Source organism: Ictalurus punctatus, chromosome 16 (assembly GCF_001660625.3).
Source record: "Ictalurus punctatus breed USDA103 chromosome 16, Coco_2.0, whole genome shotgun sequence".
NCBI classification, from domain to species: domain Eukaryota; kingdom Metazoa; phylum Chordata; class Actinopteri; order Siluriformes; family Ictaluridae; genus Ictalurus; species Ictalurus punctatus.
The window spans coordinates 25,472,606-25,499,473 of NC_030431.2; the positions used below are offsets into that span (position 1 = coordinate 25,472,606).

The following is a 26,868-nucleotide window of genomic DNA, read 5'->3' on the forward strand; positions in this document are numbered from 1 at the left end:
AATTATTTTATTTTGTAAAAGCATTTACTATGCAACACACACAAATATTACACTCATGTCCAATCCACTTGAAACACTCGTGTCTGAAATGTCGAAATGTATTAACCCCACAACGTCGATGTTCTCTCCCACAGAACTGCGACTCGGCCGTGTGTAAGCAGCTGAAGTGTGTGCTGAAAGACCTGAGCGTGAAAAGTGATTACTATATCAGCGTCTCCGCGAGGATCTGGAACGGAACGTTCGCCGAGGTTCACTGACCAGCTACGCTTCCTCGATTAACCGCTGTCCTGTCTTCACCAAGCTGAACGACAGCAGGGTTGCCAGATTGGATCGGCTGTTTTCAACGTTATTACTCAATTTACTCTCGTTTAAACCGAGGGAGAGTACTGATTCAGTGCAGTGAAGTAAAAACCTGAGAAAAAATAGATAAAAATGATACACAAGCATATTAATACTGTTTTCAAAAACAGTTATAATAATAACTATAATTATATAATTAAAATTATTAACTGGCTGCTTTAGTAGTTATTTCAGAACTTCTTTATATAGTTTACGATTATTATTATTATTATTATTATTATTATTATTAACACAATATAATTAAACATTTGATATTGTAAAATAAATTTAAACGGACCAACATCTATAGTTTTTGACATATAAAAGTTTATAGATTTTTATAATAATTTAAAACACTAGTGGACAATAACTAAAGATTTTCCAAGCTTGGAGAAAATTATTATTATTGTTACTATTATTACTTCCTTCCTTGACATCCGTTCTTCCTTCATTTCTTTCCTACTTTTCCTTCCATTCTCTTCCTTTCCTTCCTACATTCCTTCTCTTCCGTCCTTGCCTTTCCTATTATTATTATTATTATTATTATTATTATTATTATGGTCTGGTTTGTAAATGAACAGATTGCGAAGTATCTTGTGGCTTGTGCCAATAAGAGATTTTTCCGCATTAATAAAGCCACATTCGGACCGACAATTAACCAATTTGGCAACCCAGTCCTTCAAGCCTTAGAATAGAATAGCAGAATAATATTTTTGTGGTGTGAAACCACAATATAAAAGCTGTATAGGTATGTTTCACTCATTTTCTTTCTCTCTCTAGGCTGATTTCCAGTCGGTCGTATTAGACGTGAACGCTCAGATCGAGACGTCTCAGTCTGATCTACTCGTTATCGCCCACAAACAAGTGACGGTACGGAACACTTTATGTTTGATTTAGCTAACATTAAACAAGTATATAGCTAACATCAGTTCAATAAATATATTTATCGGGGATGTACTGAAATCTCCGCTACTGAACCATTTCAGTACAAACGACAAAGCTTGTTCTTACGTTTCGCATCACACGGTCGCAACTGGGAGACGTCGGAGCTCTTTAAAAAAAAAACCCGTTCAAACGGATCTTTCCTACTGGGAAGTCGGAAACTTCCCGGTTAACACTTGGTTATGAACGAGCGTTTGTGCTAAGTGTGAAAACAGCCTCAGAGTTCACGGCCATTTTGTTCCTCCTCATCAGGTCGATGTCACTGTGAGTAAACCAGGTGCCAAAGCTGATGTACCTGTCGGAGTGATCGTGGGCAGCGTGATTGGAGGATTACTCCTGCTGGCTGTTGCTGTCGCAGTGCTGTGGAAGGTACGATTTCATTTTCTTTTTCAGAAAGAGTAAGTAAGTACATTTTATTTCTAAAGCACATTGAAACGCAGCGAAGCTGACCAAAGTGCTGAAGAAAAAGTCCAATCGAAAACAGAATAAAACCAAAACCGCGACTTAACACGTCTCAGCCGATCGATACGTTTAAAGATTGTGCGAATTCGATTTTTATTTCTAAATGTTTGTGGTGCCATCTCTTCAGCTGGGCTTCTTTAAGCGTAAATACCAGCAGCTGCAGAGAGGCGATGACGGTGCTGAAGCAGAAGGACTACAGGACAACGCAGGACAACAGTGAGACCCGGACGGATTCCCCCGTCCGGTTCAAGACTATCTGATCTCAGATCAGCTCGAGCTAAAGTTGTAACCCTCGGAGACACGGAGATCAGATGCACAGCAGTGAGGAGGTGGACCTCAAACACACGGCAGCAGGCTGCGAGCCGGTTCGAATGAAACGGCAAAGGAACAACACTGGAGAACGCTTCGTTTTTCACTCCGAGTCTCTGCATCAGCGTAAGTCACGGGAAATTTGCTTCCGTTCCTGTTCGTGTTTTTACTTTTATTTGGAAATGCTGTAAATATATTTGATAGAGAAATGTTGTTGAAAATGATACGCAGACTGCACTGACCTCTTTCCTGACAAAACTAGTTTTATTGACGAGCACAGAACAACATTAGTATGTAAATATCTTCTTTTTTTTTTTTTTTAGATATTTTTCATTTTTAAAACGGGTCTAATCATATTGGAGCATCATTTCATGACACGTATCATTTTCACGAGAAACGTTTCTCAATATTCAGTAACGTCACATTTCAGTGTTGACGGCGACGACAAAACTTTTTCGAGGTCATCGGATGTCATTTATTCTGAAGTCATATCCCCCAGCCATTCAAACGACCTACTACTCAATCTCAATCATTGGTAGCGTGAATGCGTTTTGGTGAAATGCTAACTCGGGTGCGGCCAAAAACCTTCGTTCTGACGGACAACGCGTGGAACGTTTAACATTACAGGCAGTCGAGTGCAAAAGTTTTCATCCTCTTTAATCAAGGCTTCAGTTCAAATAGGCCTCGTTTATCTTTTAGTAAAGTCGTGTGAGAATGTTTTTCCGCCAAACTGGACTGTCTGTAACCGCCAAGAGCGATCGCGAAAAAGCTGCGAAACAAGAGTTACATTTTGACACAATCATTCTTTACTTTTTATGGTTTAATGGGTAAAAAAAAAAACCAGACCAAACGGTGAAGGAGCACAAACTCTTCCAGTCACATGGTTAAGCAACCGCAGCACGTCAGCTACCTTACTAACTCCTCCTCCTTTCATAGGACGCCATTAATTTTGTCCTAATAGAACGGCTAACTTTGAAAAGGAGGACATGTTTAACCAACAGGAAACAAGTGGTCAACATCCTGTTACACAGCGGTTTTTTTTTTTTATTTTATTTTAGAACATGTATACATGCTCACTATCCACTTTATAAGGAACACCTGTACTACTGCACATTCACGCAGCTATCGAAGCATCCAATCATGTGGCTGCAGCACAATGCATAAAACCATGCAGATACAGGTCAAGAGCTTCAGTTAATGTTCACATCAAACATCAGAATAAAGAAAAAGTGACCTCTCTGAGACTTTAACCCTGGCAGGATTGTCGGTACCAGATGGGCTTAGGATTTTCACACACAACCGTCTCTAGAGTTGACACAGAATGGCGCCAAAAAAACCCAAAAAACATCCCGTGAGCGGAGGGTCTGCAGGCTGAATCACCTTCTTCACACTTTCTCTTCATTCTGATGTGAACATTAACGGACGCTCTTTACCGGTATCCGCATGATTTGATGCATTTATACATGCCACACGGTTGGCTGATTGGGATGACTGCATGAATGTGCAGGTGTTCCTAATAAAGTGGACGGGAAGTGTATAAGAAAATGTACGTTTCCGACCAAAGTCCTTCATCAGCGGTGATACGAGTGCTATATATAAACTGTGTATATTTATATAATTGTCATTAGAAGATGCATTAAAACCAAATGAGCAAAATCTCTACTTCAAATATCTCTAAAAGCTTGTTTCTGCTGCGTATGAGTAAACATTACATATACGCTGCAGCTTATGTTCCTCGTATACACACTACGGGGTTTTGCCGAGTGATTATAGGAAAAGGAAGCACTAAGTCAATATTGTGCGATATTAATAATTATTACTGAGATTATTATTATTATTATTTTTTAAAAGGCCAATTATAAAATATTAGCTCGCAGCTGTGAGGGGAAAATGTGACGGTTTGTGAAAATAACCCCTAGTTTCGAGATTTAAAAATAAATAAATAAAGACACAATGGAATGATGATTAACTTGTAACTGTGACCAAAAGAAAAGCTGCATCCAAATGACACGATTTTGAGATTGCGAGAGAAAGTCACAATTAAGTGACGGAAAAAAGGCACAGTTTCGTGAAAATAACGGAATTTTTCAGTCGTGATCGCAAATTATTTTTCAGGCAACTGCGAGTAAACATCACTCAATCATGACGTTAAAACGACGACAAAAAAATCGATATTAACTGACGATTGAGCGATTTATTAACTCGCGATTACGAGATTAAAAAACTGAATTTGAGTGAGGGTTCGTCCCAGACAGCTGTCGAGCTCTCTAGGTGATGAATCGGTACATCGAGTACACGAGTTGGGGCGCTACTAAGGACCCTGACAGCTGAATTTCCGCCGACACGACTACGTACTCGTGTCGTCAAACGTCACCGCTGACATTTAACCAACAACGTGACCGATCTCTTTCTGACGTTATATGTCGTATCGATTTGACGGTACTTCAGGCAGGAGCGTAGGCTAGGAGCGTATTTTTAAAAAAATCTTTAAACGCTTAAATGTCGTCATTAGACGTTATATAGAACGTCAAATAAAGTTTAAAAAATCCTTAGCGTAAGTGATCGTTTCAGCGCTGCAACAACGATAACGAGCTTCTTACATTTGTAGACGGAAGTCGCCTGAGAGTTCGTCGGCCATTTTGTCTCCAGCTGAGAGGCTTCAGAAAACATGACGTCATTTCCGGTTTGAACATAACGAGCGTCGATGCTCCTGGTTTTTGCGGTGCATTGTGGGATTTAATTTTTTTTACGGAGCGAACGTTCCAGTGCACCGGAATGCATTTTAGCATTCAAAATGGCCGCCTCGCTGCTCGGCGCCCCGACTACTGAACTAGAGAGCTGACTGACACGCAGTTGTATAAAAATAACTCCCGATTAATGAGCAATCACATGATGATGAAGATTCGCAATCACGAGCGTAATATTTTCCCCTACGCGGTGGAGACAAGATTCCATAAATATAGCTATTTTATTTTATTTTATGTATTGTTAAACACTTCATGCATTCGTTCCCCCCCCCCCCCCCCCTCTCTCTCTCTCTCTCTCTCTCTCTCAGGAATAGAAAACATTAAATAAACCACTGGAACACTTTGTACTGTAATATTTAAACACTCTGCTGACTGAAACGTGTTCGTCACGCCCCAGGCAGCAGAATGACGTTTTTGGGAATTTAAATAAATAAATGTCTAAAATATCTATCTTTTTTCCACCTCACGTGAAAATGTATTGTTTAATTTTTTTTAGAATTTCTTTACATGTTCATCCGGCACTTTACTCACTTCTCACTTACCCATTAAGTTCGCGTTAGTGATTTTGATCGTAATTAACGTTCTGGATTTATCTTTTTTTTTTTCTTTGTATTTTATTTTCCACAAACGCTTTATTTTATATTTCTTTTTAACCATCTGGAACCAAAAAAAAATACACTTTTAAAAACATGCATTTAAAAAACTTTGTAGCATTTTTTATTATTATTATTATTATTATTATTATTCCATCCTTTAGGCTTTGGTAAGAGTTTGTATTTTTATACTTTACTCAGACTGCACAGCACGAGTGTAAATTTAAGATTTGATTATTTACCGAGTCTGAATTCTGCAATAAGTTAAATATGTACTGTAATCAGGTTTTATTCTTCAAATTAAAAATAATGACTGATTACTATATTAATGCTTTTCTATAAATTTATCAGAGCACTAAATGTTTACAGAAGTTGTTGTTTTTTTGCAATGGTACGTTATTTCAGTTTTTGTCTAAATAATAGATAAAACGGGGCAATTTATTCAAATGATCATTAAAACATTTTAATTTGCTTCATTTGTCGTGGTTTTCGTTCATATTTAAATATTTCTGAAAAGACTGACATCTTTCTGTTTTACGGTGTTCACGCACTCACATATTATATTGACATTTTTACTAACTAAAAAGTACTCGTCTGTACCTTTAGAGCTAGTGGTCATGTTTGTTTAACCCCCCGCGTCATTTTTAACGAATGTCTTTGAAAGCATTTTCTAATAACGAACGTTAGCAGAAAAGAAGGTGAACGTTCATGAGCGCGACTTAAAATCCTCTCAGAAATCCCATCGGGTTAAATCAGACGAGCAAACGTCCTTCTTTCTACCACTTCCATATATGGGTTTGAAGACACACCCACATTCTCACCTGTGTCACTCGGAACTGCTCAGATTTCCATATATGGACTCGGACACACCTACCTGCTCTGCACGGATCTGACGGTGTATTTATCAGGATATTGTCACGGTAGTGATTGATTAGTTGCTGAATCGTTCGTTATAAGTTATGATGCTTTCCAGTGACACCTTTCGGTGATGCAGGACCGATGCATGCACGACCGGCGTCACTGGAAAGCATCAAAACACGTTCTTTTAGGTTTTCTCTGAATAATTTCATGTTTTTAACAAATGAATTCCGGTAAAGAATTTTCAAATAATAACTCTAGAATTTGGGATTTTCTCTAGATGAAATAATAATTTGAGGTATTCATAAAGAGATCAATCACAGTTGACATTAAAACGTGTAAGAATTCATTTAATATATATTATATTTATATTCATGAAAAGAACATTTCTTTTAATTACAAGCCAGAACATAAACTGCTAATAATTAAACTTTTTTTTTTTTTCATCATCCATCCAGTATCAATATTTGAGATGTTTTACTGTACTGTGATAATTTATCCTATCAGAGCTTTCATGCCTGGAAGTTTAGTTTAAGCTTTATTTGTTTTAATTTGAAAAGGAAATTAAAAAAAAAAAAAGCTTTCATGTGAACCTAGAGATTCCACTTTATTGGTTGTAGTTAGTTAAAAAATAAATGACCACTAGGGGGCAGCTGAGTAAAATATCTGCAGGTGTTTTATTTCTTTAAATCGGCACACAAGAGCTAAGAATATATACATTTTGCTTTACATTTGATCTCTTTTTCCTCCCACAAATGCTCATTTCTAGTTCTGAGCCTGACAGTATATTTGTTTAGATTTGAAACATCTCATATATATATATATATATATATATATATATATATATATATATATATATATATATAATTTATTTATTTATTTTTGTAATTTGTCAATTGCTGAATCATATTAAAAGAAGAAAAAAAGCCACATCTCACTCGCAAGCTGTGGGTTCATGACCCCGCTTAGAGAGAAAAGCCCTGGAGCTCGTTACAGTCCAAAGGTCAAGTCGTTTTCCTCTCGGCACGACTTCCTGTCCACAGACACTCGCTGTTCTCTTTCCAGCATGGCTCCTCCGATTCATAGATCTCCTAAAAATAAAACAAAAATACATCCACGAGAAGCAGGGAATAAAACCACTCTGTGTGGGGCTGATAGGGGAAACTAATCTAACGGGGTGGAGTGATGAAGCGGAGCAATCTGAAGTTGATTATTTCTCAACAACAGCGAGTTTTATACGCTGACGATTTCATTAAAGAACGACACTTTATACATTTTATCCGTTTATAGTTACATCGTGAAACGTCCACGGAACAAGTTCTCACTGACGTTATAGCGGCTATAAACGGTCGCGGCGTGTCATGTTACCGAGAGAGAGAGAGAAAAAAAAAAGCGTAAACTCCTCTGTCCTGAAGATTTAAAGTTACAGCTTTAACTCTGACACTGGAGACTCCTTCCGTAAACCTTAAATAAACATCTCCTTATAGTCAACTTTAATCCGTTTATGCAAAGCACCGGCTGTGCGCGTCCCTCTGAACGAGCTGTTACTATAGAAACGATGTAGAAACCTGCACTACTGCCAGAGCTGCAGTTATAGAGAATTAATCAACACGTCCTGACCAATCAGAATCCAGCAGAGCAGCGGTGTAGCTCGCAGTAGTAGACGAACCTTTTTCCAGATGGGGACAGTGGATTTCAGAGCATCTATTCCGTACTTCACGGCCTCCAGAGAGTCACTGCGGTGAGGTGACGAGACTCCGATAATCACACTGGCCTCGGTAACAGGAACCACGCTACACACAAACACACACACACAGGTCAAATTCATTCAATATCATGATTACAGAAACAGATTTGATGGAAATTTGCATTTGTGAAGAAAAGAAAAAAAATATCACTTATTGATCAGCACAATTTATAACAAACATACTGCATTGTTAAAAAAAATCAAAAATAAAGCAAAATGTATTTACACTGAGCTCTTTACACTCCTATATCATCATCAGTGTGCAGTAAAAGTGCAGATTTCAAGAAATAAAAGCCATAATGTAGCTATTTTACCCCTTATTTTACTAAACTACTTATTTAGAAATAAACTGAAATCTATAGACTCAAAGTTGCTTATTTTAAAAAATAAATACTAGAATAAATTAAAGGTTTAATTAAACTGGAGGCAAGTAACACAGATTACAGGATCAGACTCAGGTAGGGGGCGTGGCTTAAAGTTTGAAGGCGGAGACTGCATTAGAAGTGATACGGATGAGCTGTGATTTTAGCAGCTTTACACATCTCTGACGTCATACACCTTACGCATTTTTGGCTGCGGCTGCTCACCCGAGTCTGTGATGGATGCAGATGTGTCGGACTGTCGGCCATCTTCTTCTCACGTCAGCGCATATTTTCCTCATCTCCAACTCCGCCATGGGCACATACGCTTCGTATTCCAGCTGAACGACCCTCTTTCCCTCGAAATGATCTCTGGTGGTTCCTGGACCACACATTTATATATTAATAAGAAACACGGAAATTCTCACACTAGCGATGGCTCTGTTCAGGGAGTCAGATCACCTGATTCGGCTCACCGACACGAGTCGACTCTTTCAGTTACGCAAACGACTCGTTGCCTTTTTTTTTACCTTCTTTTTTTTTTTTTTCCTAAACCGGACAAAGTTTTCGAAGAACAAATCGCACGTCGATATTTTTGGCTGAAATTCTTCCATGAAATCTTACCCCACATTTTAATAAACGAAATGACATTACTCCGCTGAATCGTTTATACGTCTCTGAGCCGAACACACATCTCATCGCTCGTGCTGCTTGAACAGCTCAGATGGTGAAAAAAGGTTTTCACCTGCAGGAGTTATATGGCATTGCCTATAAAAGGAAAAAACTAGGCTCGGTGTGTCATTCGCGAACGAGTCGACTCTTTTCTGAGAATGTTGACTCAAAGAGCCGACTGTACTGTATATTAACAGACAAGTTTGGTGATGGAGACAAAATGCTCAAATACAATTATCGGAGTTTGCCGGATTGTTTAAACACAAAAACTTTTACAGAATGGATGGGAATTCCGAATCTTTTCAACGAATCAGATCATTTGACTCGGCTCACAAAAAGGAGTCAACTCCCTAACAGCTCGGTGCTATTTTGGGTTTTTTTTGCTCTATACCAGACAAACTGCGATAACTTGACCTGTGATTCTTCTTCTTATGCCTGAAATTGAAATTGTTTTATGAAATCTTTCCCTACTATAATAAACAAAAGTTATTATAAAATACACAGCCGATTCTCTGTCACACTGAATCACTCACACTCGTTCATTATTCCTACCAAAAAAAAACCGGCTCAGATTTCACAGAGATTTCTATGGAAGTGTTTAGATTAAATTACACAGCAAAAGGGAAAGAAAGAAAAAAAAACAACTCATATGTGCGGGTCAACAATCATCTAAAAGAGTCGATTCAAAGAGTCGATTCATTATCAAACGACAAAATAAATTTTTGATCCTACCGATGAATAATGAAATGGCTCCACAGGAGGAACATGTCACCGATTCTGACACAGCATCAGTGGAGAGTTTGTCTGTGGTGAGTTTAATCAGGTCCAGACCCCGTCCATCCTCCATCACTGGTTCTTAACACACACACACACACACACCAATGTGTGATTAACACTGAACTAAAGTCTACCTTTGCTGACTTATTTCTTCATCAGCTGTAAATTACCAAACCCATTCACATCTCAGGCTTATGATGTCGTGCTCTGAAAGGAGAAAAAGGGGCGTGGCCAGACATACATAACGTGTACATAACGTGTGTCGAGTACACATTACATCATTACAGCAGAAAACGCTGGTTATGAGTCAACTGTAGCTACTGGTCACTCTAGCATTAGAGTGATTAGAGCATTTAGACCATTTAAAAAATGATTACCCATTAACAAGGTCAGGGAGGCTGCGAAATGAAGTCGGGACTGTAAATAAAACGCACGAGTTATTCACTGTAACTTTATTATTCTTACTCCGTGTGTCCTCGACGTTTATTTTTTCAACCGTTTTAAAATGTCAGGTGACGTAAATTCCTCGAGTGAAACTGAAAATGACTGAAATCCCTAACTTTAATTCAGATGTAAACACAAGCTGCTGAACTGCAACCTCAGTGTCAAATACACTCTGATCTGATGCCTGAAGACGACACGCAGGAGAATTGATATCAATTAAACTTGGTTATCGTGATTACACGAATGATGCTGGATTTGTAAAGTAAACGTGGGTGAGTAGTGAACGTTCATTTTGAACGAATCTTTAATATGACTCGGGAACAACGAGTTGTCTCAGAGAGTGATTCGTTCATTTTTGACCGCGCATGCGCATACACTGCAACATCCCCGTAGGTTCTGTACAGGAAATAGAAAAAATGATTAGTTCACGTCTCGAGTCGTTCGTTCATCACGTCACGTCACAGTCCCACTGTATTCAGCCTACGGGGCGATCACGGGATGAACGAATGACTCGAACCCGAAGACTCGAGACGTGAACTAATCGTTTCTATTTCCGGGTAACATACCTGACACATGTGACTCCAAATAAAAGATTCGCTCATTTTGCTGAACGAGATTCAAAGATCCGAGTCAGTAAAATGATCCGAACTTCCCATCACTAATCGATGAGCTCTCGTTTTAAAACAAAATGGCGGACGTGGGGCGACATCACATTCCCAAGTCCTTTAGCCACGCCCGTGTTCACGTTGCAAAAAAGCTTCACGGAGTAAGAGAGTGTGTGTACATGGGGGAACCTGTGACGTGCGTTTAGCCTCCGCTGAGCGGCGGGATCACGGCCACCTCGTCTCCGTGCCGCAGACGCACAACCTGCTCGCCCACAGACACGTACTCTCTCCTCACGGCCAAAACCACCTGCTCACGCACGGCCGAGAGTCTGCAGGGAAACGTTCACGTCAAAATTACGCCATAAACACACAAACAACAGCATTAAAACACTCCACAGATGTGCATTAAAGATAGAAATGAACAATAACAAAGATTCTTTAAGATGACGACGTCATAGTAATAATAATAAATTAAATTATTTTACGTTTAGTGTTAAATAAAACGTTTGTTGTGCTTTAGACTTGTTACACCAACCACAATATCAAAATATTATCATCTTTACACTAGATATCATTTCATTGTTTTATTCAGTAATGTTTTAAATACTTAATAATAATAAATTTTTTTAAGGAAAGAAAAACAGGATTATTAGAAATGATGGTTATTAGAAACCAGCTATAATAGTTTACGATAAGGTTTTACTTTAATAACATGAACAATATACAGTAAATATTCAACACCGCAAAAAATATAGAGAAAAGTATATATTTGTCATTATTACAGATTCTATAGAATGGATGAGGTTTATTAGTACTGTTAAAGTACTATTTTCATTCTTGTTATACATTAAAAATACTTAACTTTACACAGCCTAAATAAATACAACAAAAATATAATGCTGCATGTATAGTTTAAATATTAAGTGTTAAACGTGTATTTACGGTAATTCTGATGCGCCAGTGAACGCTGCATGACAGAAACCACGTGTTTAATGGTGTTTTGGTGAAGATTTCTATTTTTTAACTTATTATTATTCGTTTTATGTGTAATTTACTTACTTTGGGTGTTTGTGCTCCAGTTCCTGCCACAGCTGAAGGCTCGTTAGCTCCGAGTTCACTCTGATTATCTCCGATTTCACTCCCGTTAATTCGGCACTTTTTGCAAAATACAACACGGTCACCTTATTCAATACAGAGCAAACAGGAAAATTAGCAGGATGCTAACAATGCTAAAAGGCCTGTCTGATTTTAAAACCAGCTAGTGACAGCTGTGGAAATACCTAACACAATCAGAATTACTGTTTATACATATACTTATAGTGTTAGTTTTATTATTATTACCTCGGTATTCATGAATGGAGGTTGTTTTGGCAGGCGCGCGGACCTGCTATTAAGATTTGTTTGAGGTATTTTTCCTCGGGGTTGCCAGATATGCTTATTAGAAATGAATAATTTTCTGTACTATTCGTGTCTGGTGATATTTCTATCAGCTGTAGATGTAATCTTAAATGATTCAACATGGAATTTGTTAATAATATGTTTAATTAACTACTATTTTCACAACATTAAATAACTTCCAGCACGTATTTAAATGACGGGGTTTAAAACAGCGCACCCTGGCAACACTGTACCTAGCAACGTAATACGTCGGGATGAACCCGGAAGTAAAAAAAAAAAGGACCAATTTTAGATTAGATATTGTCTCAGAAATGTATAATATATTAGATTGTTTAACTGATTTTCGCCTTACTAATACAACCTAAAATTCTAAAAGATCCCACAACTGCTGTAACATTTTACCACCAATATGTAATGAATCATTACATAAAATAAACAAACAAACTCAAAATGTTGAACAAACTCAAAGAGCAAACATGGATAAAATTTTAGAGTTCATAATGTTTGATGAAGTCCGTGCAGGTCAGGTTTTCTCCGTGTGAAATAACACGCAGCGCTTGTTGGCCGCTAGAGGGAGACAAAGTGTCAGGATAAAAGCTCTTACTGATTAACGTCATCGTTTTGGAATTCTATTATTTGTAATAAATTGTGAAATAAAGGCACGTTTAAATTTTCATCATGGTGAATGCAAACTTTTACACGCAACTGTTGATTTAGCATTTCCAAAAAAAAAAAAAAAAAAGTTTTGCTGTGTTATGAAATTCTGTAATATTCTATTAACGCTTGCTTGGCCACTAGAGGGAGACCGAGTCTCTGATTTTATTCCCATCATTCAGAAGCGCACTTTAGAACAGAATATTTCACTTTGGGTTTAGTCTGAAATATTTATTTACTCCTAAGTGAACTAAATATTATATATTTCCTTTCACACTCCTTTAGGTATATTATTATTATTATTATTATTATTATTATTATTATTATTTAGTAGTAGGACTAATAGTAATACTTTTTATTTTAAAAATATTATTTTTTTCATCTTACAAAATTATGTTAATCCCATTATTATTATTATTATTATTATTATTGTTATTATTATTATTATTCCAAAGTCCTTCCTTGCGCAACAGTTCGCAGTGAGAAAAGTTCCTAGCTTTATAAATGTCACCTGATAAAATGTTTTCGGTCAGTGAGTGAAGTTTCCCAGCCCTGACCCCGCCCACCGCAACTTTCTGAACCCCGCCCACTGAAAAACATTCACATGGTTGCCAGATTGGGTGGAAAAGCTATGGGTCGAATTGTTTTTAAATTTGTTCGTTTTTAGAAATATAATTTAGATTGTGATCGAGTAGTTACAGTTTTAACAGGTACCGTAGATATTATTACATTTGTATTCAGTGTGAGAAACAAAACAACAACAAAAAAAGATGTTTTTGGTTAACGCTTTGATCAGAAGGTTCAAGCCCTATTATTGTCAGGCAATAACGTCTTATCGGGGTTTAAATAGCAATAATTCTTATCAGTATGTCTCTCAATGTCACAGTAAGGAATTTTTATATATCAGCGCGTACTGAAGTGTTTTATTCCTCTTATACCACGACAGTTTGCCAATGATGTGGTTTGTCCTCAAAACAAGTTCTTGTTTACGTTATAGCAGCAATAAAGAGTCGATCCTTCAGCATCCTCTCCTTTCCCTCAAAGTTAATAATACAAAAAAAACCCACACAAATTGCCGTGTTACAGAGAAACCGCAGAGAAGCGTAAACTCCTCTGTCCTGAAGATGTCGAAAAAACTTCAACTTGCAGCTTTACCTCTGACCATTACAAAGCGCTGACACTGGAGACTCCTTCCTCTCTAATAACTTGTAGATAAAAGATTTCTTTGGATAATACTTTCAAGAGCTTTTCTACTTGGAACTCTTCCTAACTGGGAAACACACTGTTGGAGGGTTTAATGGAGGACTTTCCAAGGGTTCCTTCAGGGATATGCTTAACGGTTTTCTACAGCTGTCTTCAACCTCTTTCATATCCTCTGCATCATTACAATGCCTCTTTTCGGAATATTTCTTTTAAGTGTCGCCGCCTCATACGTCCAGGGTTCCGGGTTTGATCCCGAGCTCGAGTTACGGTCTGTACGGATTTGTCACGTGCTCTTTCAGTGTTCCTCTGGGTTCTCCGGTTTCTTCCAACCTCCCAAAAACAACCCACTATGCTAAATTGTGATAACACCCTACGTGCAAATGAGACGGACCGGCATCCCGTCCAAGACGTATTCCGCCTCACGTCCAGTGTTCCTGGGATAGACTTCGGATCAACAGCCACTGTGACCAGGATAACACGTTTACCGACACATCCTCTTGGAAATTCACTTATTTGTAATGAGTTGTAAAAAGAAATGCATGTTTACATTTTCTTACCCAGCCATCAATGCAAACCTTTTAAGCGTGAGGCTTTGTGATTTATGTTGGAGAGGGATTTTTTTGGGGGGGGTGTTTTTTGTTTTTTGTTTTTTGTTTGTAAGAGGAATTTTCTCAGATGAGAGTCGCTCCAATCTGGCAACCCTGGAGCACAGACGCTCCTATAGATTTAAAAAGCGGGAGTGGATGTGAGCTGGATGACAGAGCCCGGCTGGGACCAGTGTGAGGAAGAGCACACCGGGATTATCAGCATCAGGATCGGGATTAGTTTTGGGATCAGGATGCTCCGCTTTCCGTCGCTGCTTGTGCTCTGGCTCGCGCACTTCATTGACGAGCATCGAGTTTACGGTAATAACGCGTTATAGCTGCTGTCACGTGGGAAATCAGGAAAATGTGAAATCCTGATCCGATCAGAGCTAAAAGACTTCTCTGAGAAACTTTTATTCATTTATTTTATTATTTTACATCAATTTCAGTGTGTTCTTCTGAGATGAGATGCGCACTTTTAACCGTCTTTGCTTTATATATATTATTATTATTATTATTATTATTATTATTATTATTATTATTATTATTATTATTGTTATTATTAATTTATTTATTGATTTACTTACTTATTTTTTAACGCTTCATCACTTCCAGAAAATAAACGAGCACCTTTCAAAGTACAACCCTTTTTTATTTTCTGGTGCCTGTAGCAGGGAAAGTGCATGTGGAGGGGCTTTAAACCGGGAGCGAGCTGTCTGAAGCGCACTGGGGAAAATGCGCAGAAAATAAATAAATAAATAAGAAAATGCGCAAAACTTGCGGAGTTTTCTTGTTTGTTTGTTTGTTTGTTTCCCTCTTTTATAGCTGTGATCCGAGGTGTTTGTTTTTTCTCCTGTATATAAGCACACCGGTGGCTGTGAGATGGTGGGATCTTCTGTTTCCACACAGTTCCAGTGTGTCTGTAGTCGTCACCATCATTTCTGTATTGTTTAAGGAGTTTAAAGCGCAGTGTGTATTTTAGAAGTGTGTGACTTTTTAACACACTGTGTCAAGTGTCTCGGGCAGCTTTTAAAAAGAAACTCATGCCTGGTCCGGGGCATCTTTTAAGGAACAAGGGGGACCAAACAGTGCTATTCCTTTAAAGGTACCTTTACGGTTCAGTTATGCACCTTAACTCTTTTATAAAGGTACTACATCCACATTTCCACTCACAGAAGGTAAGGGTACTGACCGGAAAACAAGGACATGTACAATATGTACAAATCCAGGGTGCTGTGGAACACTTTTTTAGTGCTTTTTAGTTCTAAATGATTTCTGTTCCTGCGTTATTTCCTCCATTTCCAGCCTTTTCTTAGTTTGACTCAAATCTCATGTGCGCAACCCGTTAGAAATAAAGGTACCAAACTGCACTTTTACTTTTCCCTGTCAATGGTGCCATATCATCAAGGGTTCTCCTTCTACAGTACCTAAAGATACACGTTGTGAAACTTTAATTAGCTTTTTTGTTTGTTTTGTTTTGTTTAAAAGGAACATCCGTGGTTCTTAAGGTCTGATCATGTGCCTTGACTTATTTTTAAGAGGTGTACTTGATGGTCCCATGCTGTCAACAACAAGGAATAGTATTCCTACAGTTTGGTACGTTTACATCCGAGAGTGCAGACTGAAGAGAAATTTGAGTCCTTTGTGTAAATTACTGCTTTTTTTTTTTTCTGCTTTCGTGCGTCCATTTCCATCCTCAAATCTTAAATGTGTAGTCCACTGCAGTACGAGGAAATAAAGCGTGCTTTTTGTTGTTGCTGGGGTGGTACCGTAAAGGGTTCATGTTCTGTACTAAACTGCATACCGTGTAAAGGTCCAGCACTGATGCAGCAAGGATTTTCTTTCCTCTTCTACAAGGTTTGCCAAAAAAGAAAAAAAACTGAATCTTAATGTAGAATTGCAATATAGATTAAGGTACTAAACGTACTTTTTCTTGGTGCAGGATTGGTGTTATCAAGATTACAGTGATAGTGTGTTTTTGCATTTCATATGTAGAGTTATAACTAATTGAAGGTACAACTGGAACTTACGGACCACTGATGTACCTTTTAAAGCTTTACATTTCTAAAAGGTACACAAGGTGCACCTTCTCAGGTATAAAGAGTACTCTTGATGGTAGTATGCTATCAACAAGAGAAAGTAGTTTTATTTCTGAGATTGTGAGACTGAAGAACCCAGATTGGCACTGATAAGAAGCACCTGGTTGAAGGGAATTGGTCTGCTCGGAGCTGTGCGTGGTTTCCACATTCGGATCAATTCAGCTCATGGTTGTGTGTAAATGTGTAAACAATTTCTCCTCGTGATTTCTCTCTCCAGCTGGGAACTGCTGGTACGAGCAGGGGAAGAACGGCCGCTGTCAGATGCTCTACCTGTCTGAAATGAGCCGGGAGGACTGCTGCAGGAGCGAGAGGCTCGGCATGGCGTGGACCGAGGAGGACGTTCCCAGCAACACGTTGTTCCGATGGCTGCTCATGCACGGCGGTGCACCAAACTGCATACCGTGCAAAGGTACGCCTCTCACCCGGCACAGATTTCCTTTCTTTTGCCAAAAAAAAAAAAGAACCGAAAATGAACCTTAAGATCGATTACAAATGGATGTAGAGGAGCATTTGAGTGCAAAAGTTTGCATCCCTTATAGCTTAAGGTAGGGGAGGAATGTGGGGTGAAATGTGGAAATGTGGGCATCTTCTGGAACAAGACACACCCACAATCCAAAACATGAGGCAAAAAAAATAATAATAAATAAAGAAGTGAAAACAAAGAAGAAAGAAATTAAAGATGTCCCATGACCTGATCTGAAAGAGAAATGAGATCTCTTTTTTTTTTAAAAATTATATTTAATATCTTAACGTGTGAATTTAACATGTTTTCATTACTTACGATAAAAAAGGGGTCTGAAGGGTGCGCAAACTTTTGTACTCAACCGTACAGCAGTGTTACAGAGGTGGATCGATTGCTGGACTGACCGATGGATTGATTTGTGACCTGTACAGAGACGTGTGATAACGTGGACTGTGGTCCTGGGAAGAAATGCAAGTTGAACCGGAGAAACAAACCGCGTTGCGTGTGCGCTCCGGACTGCTCCAATAACACCCTCAAGGGCCCGGTGTGCGGCTCGGACGGAACCACGTACCGCAACGAGTGCGCGCTACGCAGAGCCAAGTGCAGGAGATACCCCAACCTGGTGGCCCAGTACCAGGGGAAGTGCAAGAGTGAGTACAAACACCTGTGATTGTGAACGCTGCATAACAAAATAAATAAATTCAACCCGGTGGCCGATAAAGTTCTGGGATCTGAACTCGAAACCTTCGGATCACGTTTACTGATGTTTGCGTCACTGCTTAAGTCTATGTTTAACCCTTTTCCTCAATGCGCTCCGTTTTTCTGACTCTGATCGAGATGGATTAACGTGGATTATGGATTATTCGTGGACTTTGTACATTTTTATCTAAGGTTAGCCCTAAATCAGGTTTGATAAAGAATTTCGGATCTGTTCCAAACCCTGGCTGGGTTTAGTCTCAAACTTTAGGATTTGAGACTATTTAACTAGCATTACCTGCTTCAGGGGTTTCCTCTGGGTACTCTGGTTTCCTCACCCAGTCCAAAGACATGCATCATAGGCTGATTGGCGTTTACAAATGATCCGTAGTGTGTGAATGATTGTGCCCTGCAATAGGTTGGCACCCCGTCCAGGGTGTCCTCCCACTTTGTGCCTGTGGGATAGGCTCCAGCTGTATAGTGCTGTGAAAAATTATTTGCCCCATCCTGATTTTCTTCTGTTTTTGTGTATATTTCATACTAAATTGTTTTAGATTTTCAAATGAAATCTAACATAAAACAAAGGCAACCTGATTAAACACACTATACAGGTTTTTATTTATTTATTTATTTTTAATTGAAGCAAAAAAAAACTAATTGCCGGCTTAAACTTTAAGTCTGGTTGTGCCAGGTTTAGCAGCAATAACTGCAACCAAACGCTTCCAATAACTGGAGATCATTATTGTCTTGCTGCATAATCCAGTCGCGCTCGAGTTTCAACTTACGGACTGAAGAGCGGACATTCTCCTTTAGGATTTTCTGCTAGAGAGAGCAGAATTCATGTTTCCCTCAATTACTGCATGTTGTCCAGACCCTGAAGCAGCAGAGCATCCCCACACCATCACACTGCCTCCACCATGCTTGACCGTAGGTACGATGATCTTTTTGTGGAATTCTGTGTTTGGTTTACGCCAGATGTAACGGCACCCCTGTCTTCCAAACAGTTCCACTTTCAACTCATCAGTCCACAGAACATTCTCCCAAAAGGTTTGAGGATCATCAAGGTGTGTTTTGGTAAAATTCACACGAGTCTTAATGTTCCTCTGGGTCAGCAGTGGTTTTCACCTCGCCACTCTTCCATGGAGGACATTTTCCCCCAGAGTCTTTCTGATAGTGGAGTCATGAACACTGACCTTTATTGATGCAAGAGAGGCCTGTAGGTCCTTTGATGTTGTCTTTGGCTCTTTTGTGACTTCCTGGATGAGTCGTCGCTGTGCTCTTGGAGGAATTTTAGTAGGTCGGTCACTTCTGGGAAGGTTCACTACTGTGCTGAGTTTTTCCATTTGGAGATAATGCCTCTCGCTGTGGTTCTTTGGAGTCCCAGAGCCTTTGAAATAGCGTTGTAACCCTTCCCAGACTGATGTACTTCAATCACCTTCCTCATCATTTCTGGAATTTCTTTCACCTTTGGCATAGTGTGTTACTCCGTAAGACCTTTTAACCAACGTCATGCTGTTGAAAAAGTTCTATGTAAGTGTAGATGTGATGGAACAGGGTTTGCAGTAATCAGGTCTGGTTGTGTCTAGTCCAGCTGAACCCCATTATTAATGCAGTTTCATAGATCTGGGGAATTAGTAACGACGGGGGCAAATACATTTTCACACAGGCCCAGTTGGTACTGGATAACTTTTTTTGCTTCAATAAACAACATTATCATTTAAAAACTGTATTGTGTGTCTACTCAGATCACCTTTGTTTATCTTAGATTTTGTTTTCATTTGTGAAATAATTTAGTATGAGATCTACACGGACGAAACCAGGATACTTTTTTAGCTGGACTATGCATTTCATTTCAAATAAACTTGTTGACGTGATAAAGAACGAGCCTGGCAGGCTAAGTGCATGAACATAAACAGAGTTAAATAAAACGTGATTGCTTAATTACGAAGGTTAAAATGTTACAGGTCGTATCATCCCACTGTGTTTCCTCACAGAGACGTGTAACGACGTGCACTGCCCGGGAAGCTCGTCTTGCGTGGTGGACCAGAACAACAACGCCTACTGTGTGACCTGCGAGCGCGTGTGTCCTGAAGTGACCTCACCCGAGCAGTACCTGTGTGGGAACGACGGCATCATTTACGCCAGCGCCTGCCATCTCCGACGAGCCACGTGCATTCTGGGAAGGTCCATTGGGGTGGCCTATGAGGGCAAGTGCATAGGTAAGACGGGATTAGGGATCAGGATTAGGATCAGGAAGTTCGCTGATTGGGGGCTACACTTAAAGATCTTAAGGCTGCATGATGCAGTTAAATAGTCCTCATTTGAAAATGTGGGCTTTATTAGCTAGCCGTGATGTAATAATAACACATGACTCCACTTTAGTGTGTCTCGTTATCACATTCCTGTTCTCAGACGCGCACTCGTGCGACGATATCCGCTGCCCAGACGGAAAGAAGTGTCTGTGGGACATGAGGACGGGTCGAGGGCGATGCTCCGTGTGCGAGAGCGAGTGTCCCGAGAGTCATCCCGGAGACAGCGTGTGCGCCAGCGATAACGCCACGTACCGCAGCGAGTGCGAGATGCATCGGGCCGCCTGCTCGCGAGGCCTCGTCCTCGAGGTCAAACACTCCGGGTCCTGTAACTGTAAGTAAAAAAGAAAAGGGTTTTAAATATTTCTTTTATTTCAGTAACCAATGAGAGGAAAGTGTTTGAGCGGTTTGTGTTTTAATGCGGGGTCGGTTTGAGTTCTTATTTTGAAATAACGGATACATACAAAAGTACTCAAAATAGTTACCCGAAAGCATGCTGTAAAACACTCCCAGCACCACCGAGGTCGTTAACCAGGGTATTACTGACCCCTGTTTCCCATTTACACACTATCAGCTTCTCGCCTGGTTTATTTTTTTTATTTATTTATTTTGAAAGTCCGCTTCATTCTGTTCCAGTTAATTAGCGTTTAATGGTTTCAGATGGTAAATGAAATGCTCTGGCGTTCCCATGACAACAGAACCATTTGGACAGCATTAGTTTTCTGTAGTAATTCCGATCGATTCGCTCTGGGATAAAATTCACGAGGTGGGCGTGTCTTTGCGATGTACGCGTGATCGTTGCACTAAAAACTCCATGCGTACTACATTCACCTCTTTTTTATACGAACTGATTGTTTTGACCTTCGGTTGCTTGTCGCAGGGGTGTAGGTGTGGCCGTCGTTAATAGGTCACGTGACCGTAACTTGAATGTGAACCATATCTGTATTAGGAACTCATTAACGTATGTAAACCTTGCACGTAAACCTCACAACCTTCCAATCACTAACTAGTTTATAATGTTATATTAATTTTCTTTAAAACAATGAACAGTGATTATTTACTTTTAATCTCAGCCTTCACGACATGACCATTTGTGTTACCTGTGACAATGAAGGAAGATTTGTGAAACCCAGATAAATGTTTTGCTCTAACAAACTCGGGGTGACTCCTGTTTGGGGGATGATATTTATGCAAGTTTAAAATTTTTTACTTGTCAAACTATATTAATTTTATTCCCCATTTCAATATTAAGAGCGACAGTTGTGATCAAAATGATTCGACCCCCATCTCAAATCAGGTTTATTGTAAAAACGTACAGACTTTCAGCTGTTTGCGATGAACAAATCTAACAAAAGCGATTGAAATAGTTCGACACAACGAATACTTCAAGTGTTTTCCACAAATTCAACTGAAAATGCAACTTATAATGATTTCTCCAGTCTCAAAATTATTCACCCCCTTCATGGCGAGCGTCTTTAGTACTTAGTAGAGCAGGCTTTTGCTGTTATGACCTGCTGTAAACGAGATGCAGAGCTTCTGCGGCGTTCCTGAGGAATCTTCTCCCGTTCCTCATGAGCAACGGCCTCCAGGTCAGTGATATTCTTGGGTTTGCGTGCTGCGACCGCCTTCTTCAGATCCCACCTATGAGGTTCAAGTCAGGTGACTGTGATGGCCCTGTAGAATCTTCCAGAACTTCTTCTGCTACCAAGCCTTGGTGGAATTTGAGGTACGCTTGGGACCGTTGTCCTGTTGGAAGGTCCAGTGATGCCCGAGCTTCAGCTTCCTCACAGACGGCATGATGTTTTCTCCTAGGATTTCCTGATGCTTCAATGAATCCATCTCTCCTCCCACACGCTGCAGGTCTCCAGTGCCAGAGGATGTAAAGCAGCCGCAGAGCATCACCGAGCCTCCACCATGCTCGACTGTGTACAGAGTCTTCTTTCTGCATTCTTCTTCCTCCAGACGTACCGCTGATCCATCGTGCTGAAAAGTTCCAGTTTTGTTTCATCGCTCCACAGAACAGAATCCCAAACCTCTGTGGATTATTTATATGATTTTGAGCAACTTTTCTTGTGCTTTTGGGTCAGTAGTGGTGAACGTCTTGGAAGTCTGGCATGGAGACCTTCTGAGTTTAGTACACACCTTACTATGCTCACTGAAACCTCACGGTCTGTTACACCAGGTCTCGCTGCAGGTCTTCTGCAGTCACTCGAGGGTTTTTCACAAGCTGCCTTCTCACAAATCTGCTTGCAGCCGTTGATATCTTACTTTTTCTGCCCCGTCCATGTATTTCATACATTTTCTACCCCAAGCCAGTTCAGGTATTTTATATGTTCCAGCTCAAGCACACCTGCTGTAACTAATGAAGCCGCTGTTCTGCATATCTGTGCTGTTGTGGGGGATTCTATTCAGGGGGGTGAATAACTGTGAGACTGGAGAATTCATTATAAGTTGCATTTTCAGTTGAATTTGGGGAAACCGCTTGAAGCGTTCCTCGTGTCTAACTATTTCAATCGCTTTTGTTTGATTTGTTCACCCCAAACAGCTGAAAGTCTGTAACTTTTGACAATAAACCTGATTTGCAGTGGGGGTTGACAACTGTATTTTGTGTAGAATCAGGACACAATCAAAATCAAGTCTATTTCAGTTCCAAATTGTAACACTACAAAGGGGGGGGGGGGGGGGGGGGGGATGAATTTTTATGAAAGGTACTGCTATATGTATACGACAAAAGCAGAATATTTCATTTTGTTCTAAGGGCGTGGAAACCTTTGCAGTGTTCTCTATCATCAGTGAGATTTCCAGATGCTGGAGATGATCAAATCTAGTCCAAAGCTAAAGGAGATTTATAGTAGCAGTAGCTTAGCTCTCCCATGACCAGGCGTGTTTTGGTTTCGGTCCTGAAACCGAAAAATACGAGGTGATTATGTGATATGGCAGGACGGCACGTTATTAACGCGGCTCTGGAGGATTTATGTGCCGTCTTATTATTCTCCTTTATACGTCTGGCAGATGCTTTCCGAGCGAGACACGATCCAATCCAAGCTGAGCATTTGAAGGTTACGAGTCTTGCTCAAGGGTCCAGTAGGGGCTTACTGGCAGTTCTGGGATGTAAAACTCACGAACCCTTCTGGTCATTAGCGCAGAGCTAAGATTTTAGTGTTCCAAGTCTGGGTTAAAAAATGTGACCTTCACAAAAATGTTGAATAACAACAACATTAAAGGTGCCGTCAGTGATTTTTACACAAGAAATTATTTGGTAAATATTTGGCATATTTCACATCTCTGGTAATATCTAAACTCTAAAATAAATTAAACTTTAAACGATGTCATTCGTCAAATCCAATACAAGATGACGTACAACAGTTTTCGGGTCTTTGAATGCACCTGAGAGCTGTGATCGGTTTAGCCGGATCGTGACCTAGAGAGGCCACAGTTATTTTTTTTCGTGCAGTTTTGCAGTTTCGTGGGTACGGGATACTACGTACAGGGACAGGAAATCATAAACCTAAAAGTTTCAGCTACTATTCTTGCTCAGTTTGCTAATTTGAAATGAAATTCCGCTCATGTTTCGGATTATCTTTGCTCATCTAAAGAAATTTAAGTAGGTGCCGTAGTAGTAGTAGAAGTTCGAGCTCACCCGAAGAAATAACAAGTTGCTCATGTTGCTTTGAAGCTGGTCTTTTGTGGGCACCGTTTCGGTTGTTGCTTGTGGGCGTGGCCAGTCTAGCGTGTTTTTTGTTTTTGTAGTAGCTACATGCTCTGCGTCGTGCTAGCTTTGTTCTCAGATTAAATTAGCAAATCAAGCTAACTGTATTAACGACGTACATTCACCAGCATGACCAACGATCTCTCCGAACTTTTTTCCCTTCGTAATGTTAACGAGACAGGATACGATTAATGGGAACTGTCAAGGGGAACCAATCGCAAGTAGGAACTAAAGTTGTAAGTGGGGAATTGAGAAACGTTGGAGCAACACACGCCATCGTATCAGAACAACCTGTTGATCGAGAAAGCTCCGCCCTCTTCAGGCTTTCTTACCAGAGCATGTTTTTGAGGGTGTGGCTTTGGAGCGAAAATCCCTTACTGCACTTTTATATGACAGAACATGTGAAGGATTGCGGATTGAAATCACTCTTCTTTTCATTTCCAGGCGTCGACCACTGACTCGTCCTTCCCGTCCCGTCGTACGTGGATCCCGACCTGCTTCGTCACGTGAATCAGACAAAGCAGCAACGTTTCAGATGCGTTATTACGGGAAGGAACAACAAAAAAGAGAATTTTTTCCGAAAAAAAAAAAAACAGACTTCTTTTCTTCCCTTCTAAAGCCATGAGCTCCTGCGCTGCTGTGTTCCTCGACAAGCAGAGAGAGCATGAAGAGGAGGATGAGGATGAAGGTCTGGAGAAGACAGATTATCGTGACTGTGATGTGTGAAGCGGTGCGACTCGGCTCCGGCGCAGAGTCAGTATTCAGACTGTACATAGACATACACGCTAATTTATTTTCCACAATTAAAAAAAAAAAGAAAAGAAATAAAAAAAAGAAATAAAAAAAAAAAGAAGAGGAAGATTTCATATAGCCGTCTTCTGGATGTTTATTTATGTGTTACTTTTTATTTATACACTTATAAAAATAAAAATAAAAAAAGTCCGACTGAATTTTATCTTTGATCTCGTGTATAATATCCACAGAAAAAAGCAGCATTATTTATTTAAAAGGTGCAATGTGTGATGTACAGAGAACCGAGATTGCATTTTCTCCAGCGTCATACCCTCCGTGTGTGTGTGTGTGTGTGTGTGTGTGTGTGTGTGTTTATTCCCTTCTTCTTTATTCTCCTTATTTATTTTGTCCTTCCCATCTTTCCTTCATTTTTTTTTTACCTCTTTCTTTCCTTTCCTTATTTAATTTAATCTTTCCTTATTCCTTCCCTTCTTTGTCCATTCCGTTTCTTCCTTCTTCTTTCTTTCATTTCCTTCTTTTTTTGATTCTCTTTTAATTTCTTCCATATTTTCCCCATTTCTTTTCTTCATCCTTTAGTTCTTTCCTTCCTTTTTTCTTTTCCTTGCTTCTCATTCTCTTCCTTCCTTTCTCCTTTTTCCAGTCTTTTTTGTTCTTTATTTCTTTCCTTTCCTTCTTTTCCCCTTCCTCTATCTTTTCTTTATTTCTTTCCTTCCTTCCTTCCTTATCTTTCTTTTTCCTTTTCTCGCTTTCCCTGGCTTCTTTCCTTCCTTTCTTCTCTTTCCCCTTCTTCCAATCTTTTTTGTTCTTTATTTATTTTCTTTCCTTCTTTTCCCCATCTTTTCTTTCTTTACTTCCTTCCTAGCTTTATTTTTCCTTTCTTTTCTTTCCTCCCTCCCTTACTCACTCCTTTCCTATCTGTCTATTTTTTTTAAACTTTCTTTCTTTTCCTTATTTTATTCACTTTTAATCTTTCTTTCTTTTTTTTTTACTGCTTTTTTTTTGTGTGTGTGTCCTGAACAATATTTTCCTTCTGCAGCCTTGTGTGTGTTGCTCACTAATAAATGGATCTGGTTTTGTTTACACACTCAAAGCTGGTCTGTAATTAAACTCTTTATAAGCGCTCTGTTTTCTTTTTTCCACAGAGACGCTCGTTCATGTGAAATAAATAACGTGACGGTGTTTATAACGTTAAAGGTGTGGGGGTTGTTCGGCGTGGTACGGATGAAGGATCTTTGTTAGCGTATTAAAAATGTGCCATAATAAACGCTTGGATGCTTTTTTGGCAGTGTAGCTGACTCAGCTCGGTTTATTCCAGAATGTACAGGATGAACTTTATCACTACGTCTCATTACTGTCTCTATAATCTCAGAGTTATTAATGTATAGTTTTTTTTTTTTTTTATTGTTCACTGTACATAAAATAAACAATGCTGTTTGTAAACATGCAATACAAGTAAAATGGAAAACGACATTATGACTTCTTTGCGTCTTTTATCATTTTTAAGCTGTTATGAATATTTTGTGCTTTTTTAAAAAAAAAAAAACTGATTTGTTTTGTAACCAAAAAAAAAAAAAAAGATTCGGGGTGGTAGCAGATGCTCCGCTTCATCACGTCACAGATCAGAGTTGTTGATTATTTCACTATAAAAGCTCGACACAGTGTTCAATTCCTCGTGTGATAAACTCTTCGGGACGTAACAGACGCTTCATGTTGGAAAACAGCAACTTAATCTGTAGACCTAGGCTATACCTATACACCCCCCCACAAACATCCCCCCCCCCCACACACACACACACACACCCATACCCCCACATACAGCCATGGGTATCCTACAGTAGCCGGAACAGAGCTTTCTGGACAGCAGCATGAAAATTAATTTGGCAGGAAGTCGTACAGACGGAGTTAATTGAGATCCTCCAGAGTGTGTGTGTGTGTGTGTGTGTGTGTGTGTGTGTGTGTGTGTGTGTGTGTGTGTGTGTGTGTGTGTGAGAGAGAGAGAGAGAGAGAGAGAGAGAGAGAGAGAGAAAAACACACTTCCTCCCAGATTATATCCTGGCATCTTTTTTTAAAATTACATTAAATAAATAATTAAAAAGGTGCTGGTGGTGGTGTGTGTGTGTGTGTGGGGGGGGGGGGGGGGGGGGGG

General features: G+C 39.6%; 4 protein-coding genes across 7 annotated transcripts in view; 2 read left to right on the forward strand and 2 right to left on the reverse strand.

The window, feature by feature from the left end:
- Positions 1 to 5,864, forward strand: part of itga2.2 (integrin, alpha 2 (CD49B, alpha 2 subunit of VLA-2 receptor), tandem duplicate 2) — a 38,668-nt gene extending 32,804 nt beyond the window's left edge. For all 3 annotated transcript variants that reach the window (XM_047160790.2, XM_053686663.1, XM_053686664.1), the window contains 4 exons: positions 135 to 248; positions 1,120 to 1,209; positions 1,534 to 1,650; positions 1,871 to 5,864. In XM_047160790.2, coding sequence (XP_047016746.1) covers positions 135 to 248; positions 1,120 to 1,209; positions 1,534 to 1,650; positions 1,871 to 1,963 — 414 coding nt within the window. In that variant the 3' untranslated portion in view covers positions 1,964 to 5,864. The remainder of the gene's footprint in view (positions 1 to 134; positions 249 to 1,119; positions 1,210 to 1,533; positions 1,651 to 1,870) is intronic.
- LOC108276856 (molybdopterin synthase catalytic subunit) lies at positions 242 to 9,877 on the reverse strand. Of its 2 annotated transcripts, XR_001814993.3 has the most exons (5): positions 9,761 to 9,877; positions 8,585 to 8,738; positions 7,920 to 8,043; positions 7,189 to 7,341; positions 242 to 412 (listed from the first exon to the last, which is right to left on the reverse strand). XR_001814993.3 is itself a non-coding variant. In XM_017488888.3 (4 exons), exons 1-4 carry the CDS (start codon positions 9,873 to 9,875, stop codon positions 7,255 to 7,257), a joined length of 480 nt encoding a protein of 159 aa, XP_017344377.1. In that variant the 5' UTR covers positions 9,876 to 9,877; the 3' UTR covers positions 5,388 to 7,254. The 2 variants fall into 2 exon arrangements, 1 of the variants encoding a protein (XP_017344377.1); XM_017488888.3 differs by lacking the exon at positions 242 to 412 and having other exon boundaries at positions 5,388 to 7,341.
- Positions 9,878 to 11,043: 1,166 nt separating this feature from the next.
- LOC128628645 (molybdopterin synthase sulfur carrier subunit) lies at positions 11,044 to 12,302 on the reverse strand. The gene is made up of 3 exons (XM_053686665.1): positions 12,196 to 12,302; positions 11,914 to 12,035; positions 11,044 to 11,183 (listed from the first exon to the last, which is right to left on the reverse strand). Exons 1-3 carry the CDS (start codon positions 12,205 to 12,207, stop codon positions 11,057 to 11,059), a joined length of 261 nt encoding a protein of 86 aa, XP_053542640.1. The 5' UTR covers positions 12,208 to 12,302; the 3' UTR covers positions 11,044 to 11,056.
- Positions 12,303 to 14,845: 2,543 nt separating this feature from the next.
- Positions 14,846 to 26,192, forward strand: fstb (follistatin b). Its single transcript, XM_017488886.2, has 6 exons — positions 14,846 to 15,014; positions 17,010 to 17,201; positions 17,687 to 17,905; positions 19,946 to 20,170; positions 20,364 to 20,594; positions 24,414 to 26,192. The coding sequence occupies exons 1-6, from the start codon at positions 14,864 to 14,866 to the stop codon at positions 24,425 to 24,427; spliced, it is 1,032 nt and encodes a 343-aa protein (XP_017344375.1). The 5' UTR covers positions 14,846 to 14,863; the 3' UTR covers positions 24,428 to 26,192.
- Positions 26,193 to 26,868: the final 676 nt, after the last annotated feature.

Coding starts and splice junctions, on each gene's coding strand:
- LOC108276856 (XM_017488888.3), bottom strand. CDS start 9,875: ATGGAGGATGGACGGGGTCTGGACCTGATTAAACTCACCACAGACAAA. Junction 8,739..9,760: donor AGCCATTTCATTATTCATCG/GTAGGATCAAAA, acceptor TGTGTGGTCCAG/GAACCACCAGAGATCATTTC. Junction 8,044..8,584: donor TGCATCCATCACAGACTCGG/GTGAGCAGCCGC, acceptor GTTTGTGTGTAG/CGTGGTTCCTGTTACCGAGG.
- LOC128628645 (XM_053686665.1), bottom strand. Junction 11,184..11,913: donor CTGGAGCACAAACACCCAAA/GTAAGTAAATTA, acceptor GTTTCCCTGCAG/ACTCTCGGCCGTGCGTGAGC.
- fstb (XM_017488886.2), top strand. CDS start 14,864: ATGACAGAGCCCGGCTGGGACCAGTGTGAGGAAGAGCACACCGGGATT. Junction 15,015..17,009: donor TGACGAGCATCGAGTTTACG/GTAATAACGCGT, acceptor TTCTCTCTCCAG/CTGGGAACTGCTGGTACGAG. Junction 17,202..17,686: donor AAACTGCATACCGTGCAAAG/GTACGCCTCTCA, acceptor TGACCTGTACAG/AGACGTGTGATAACGTGGAC.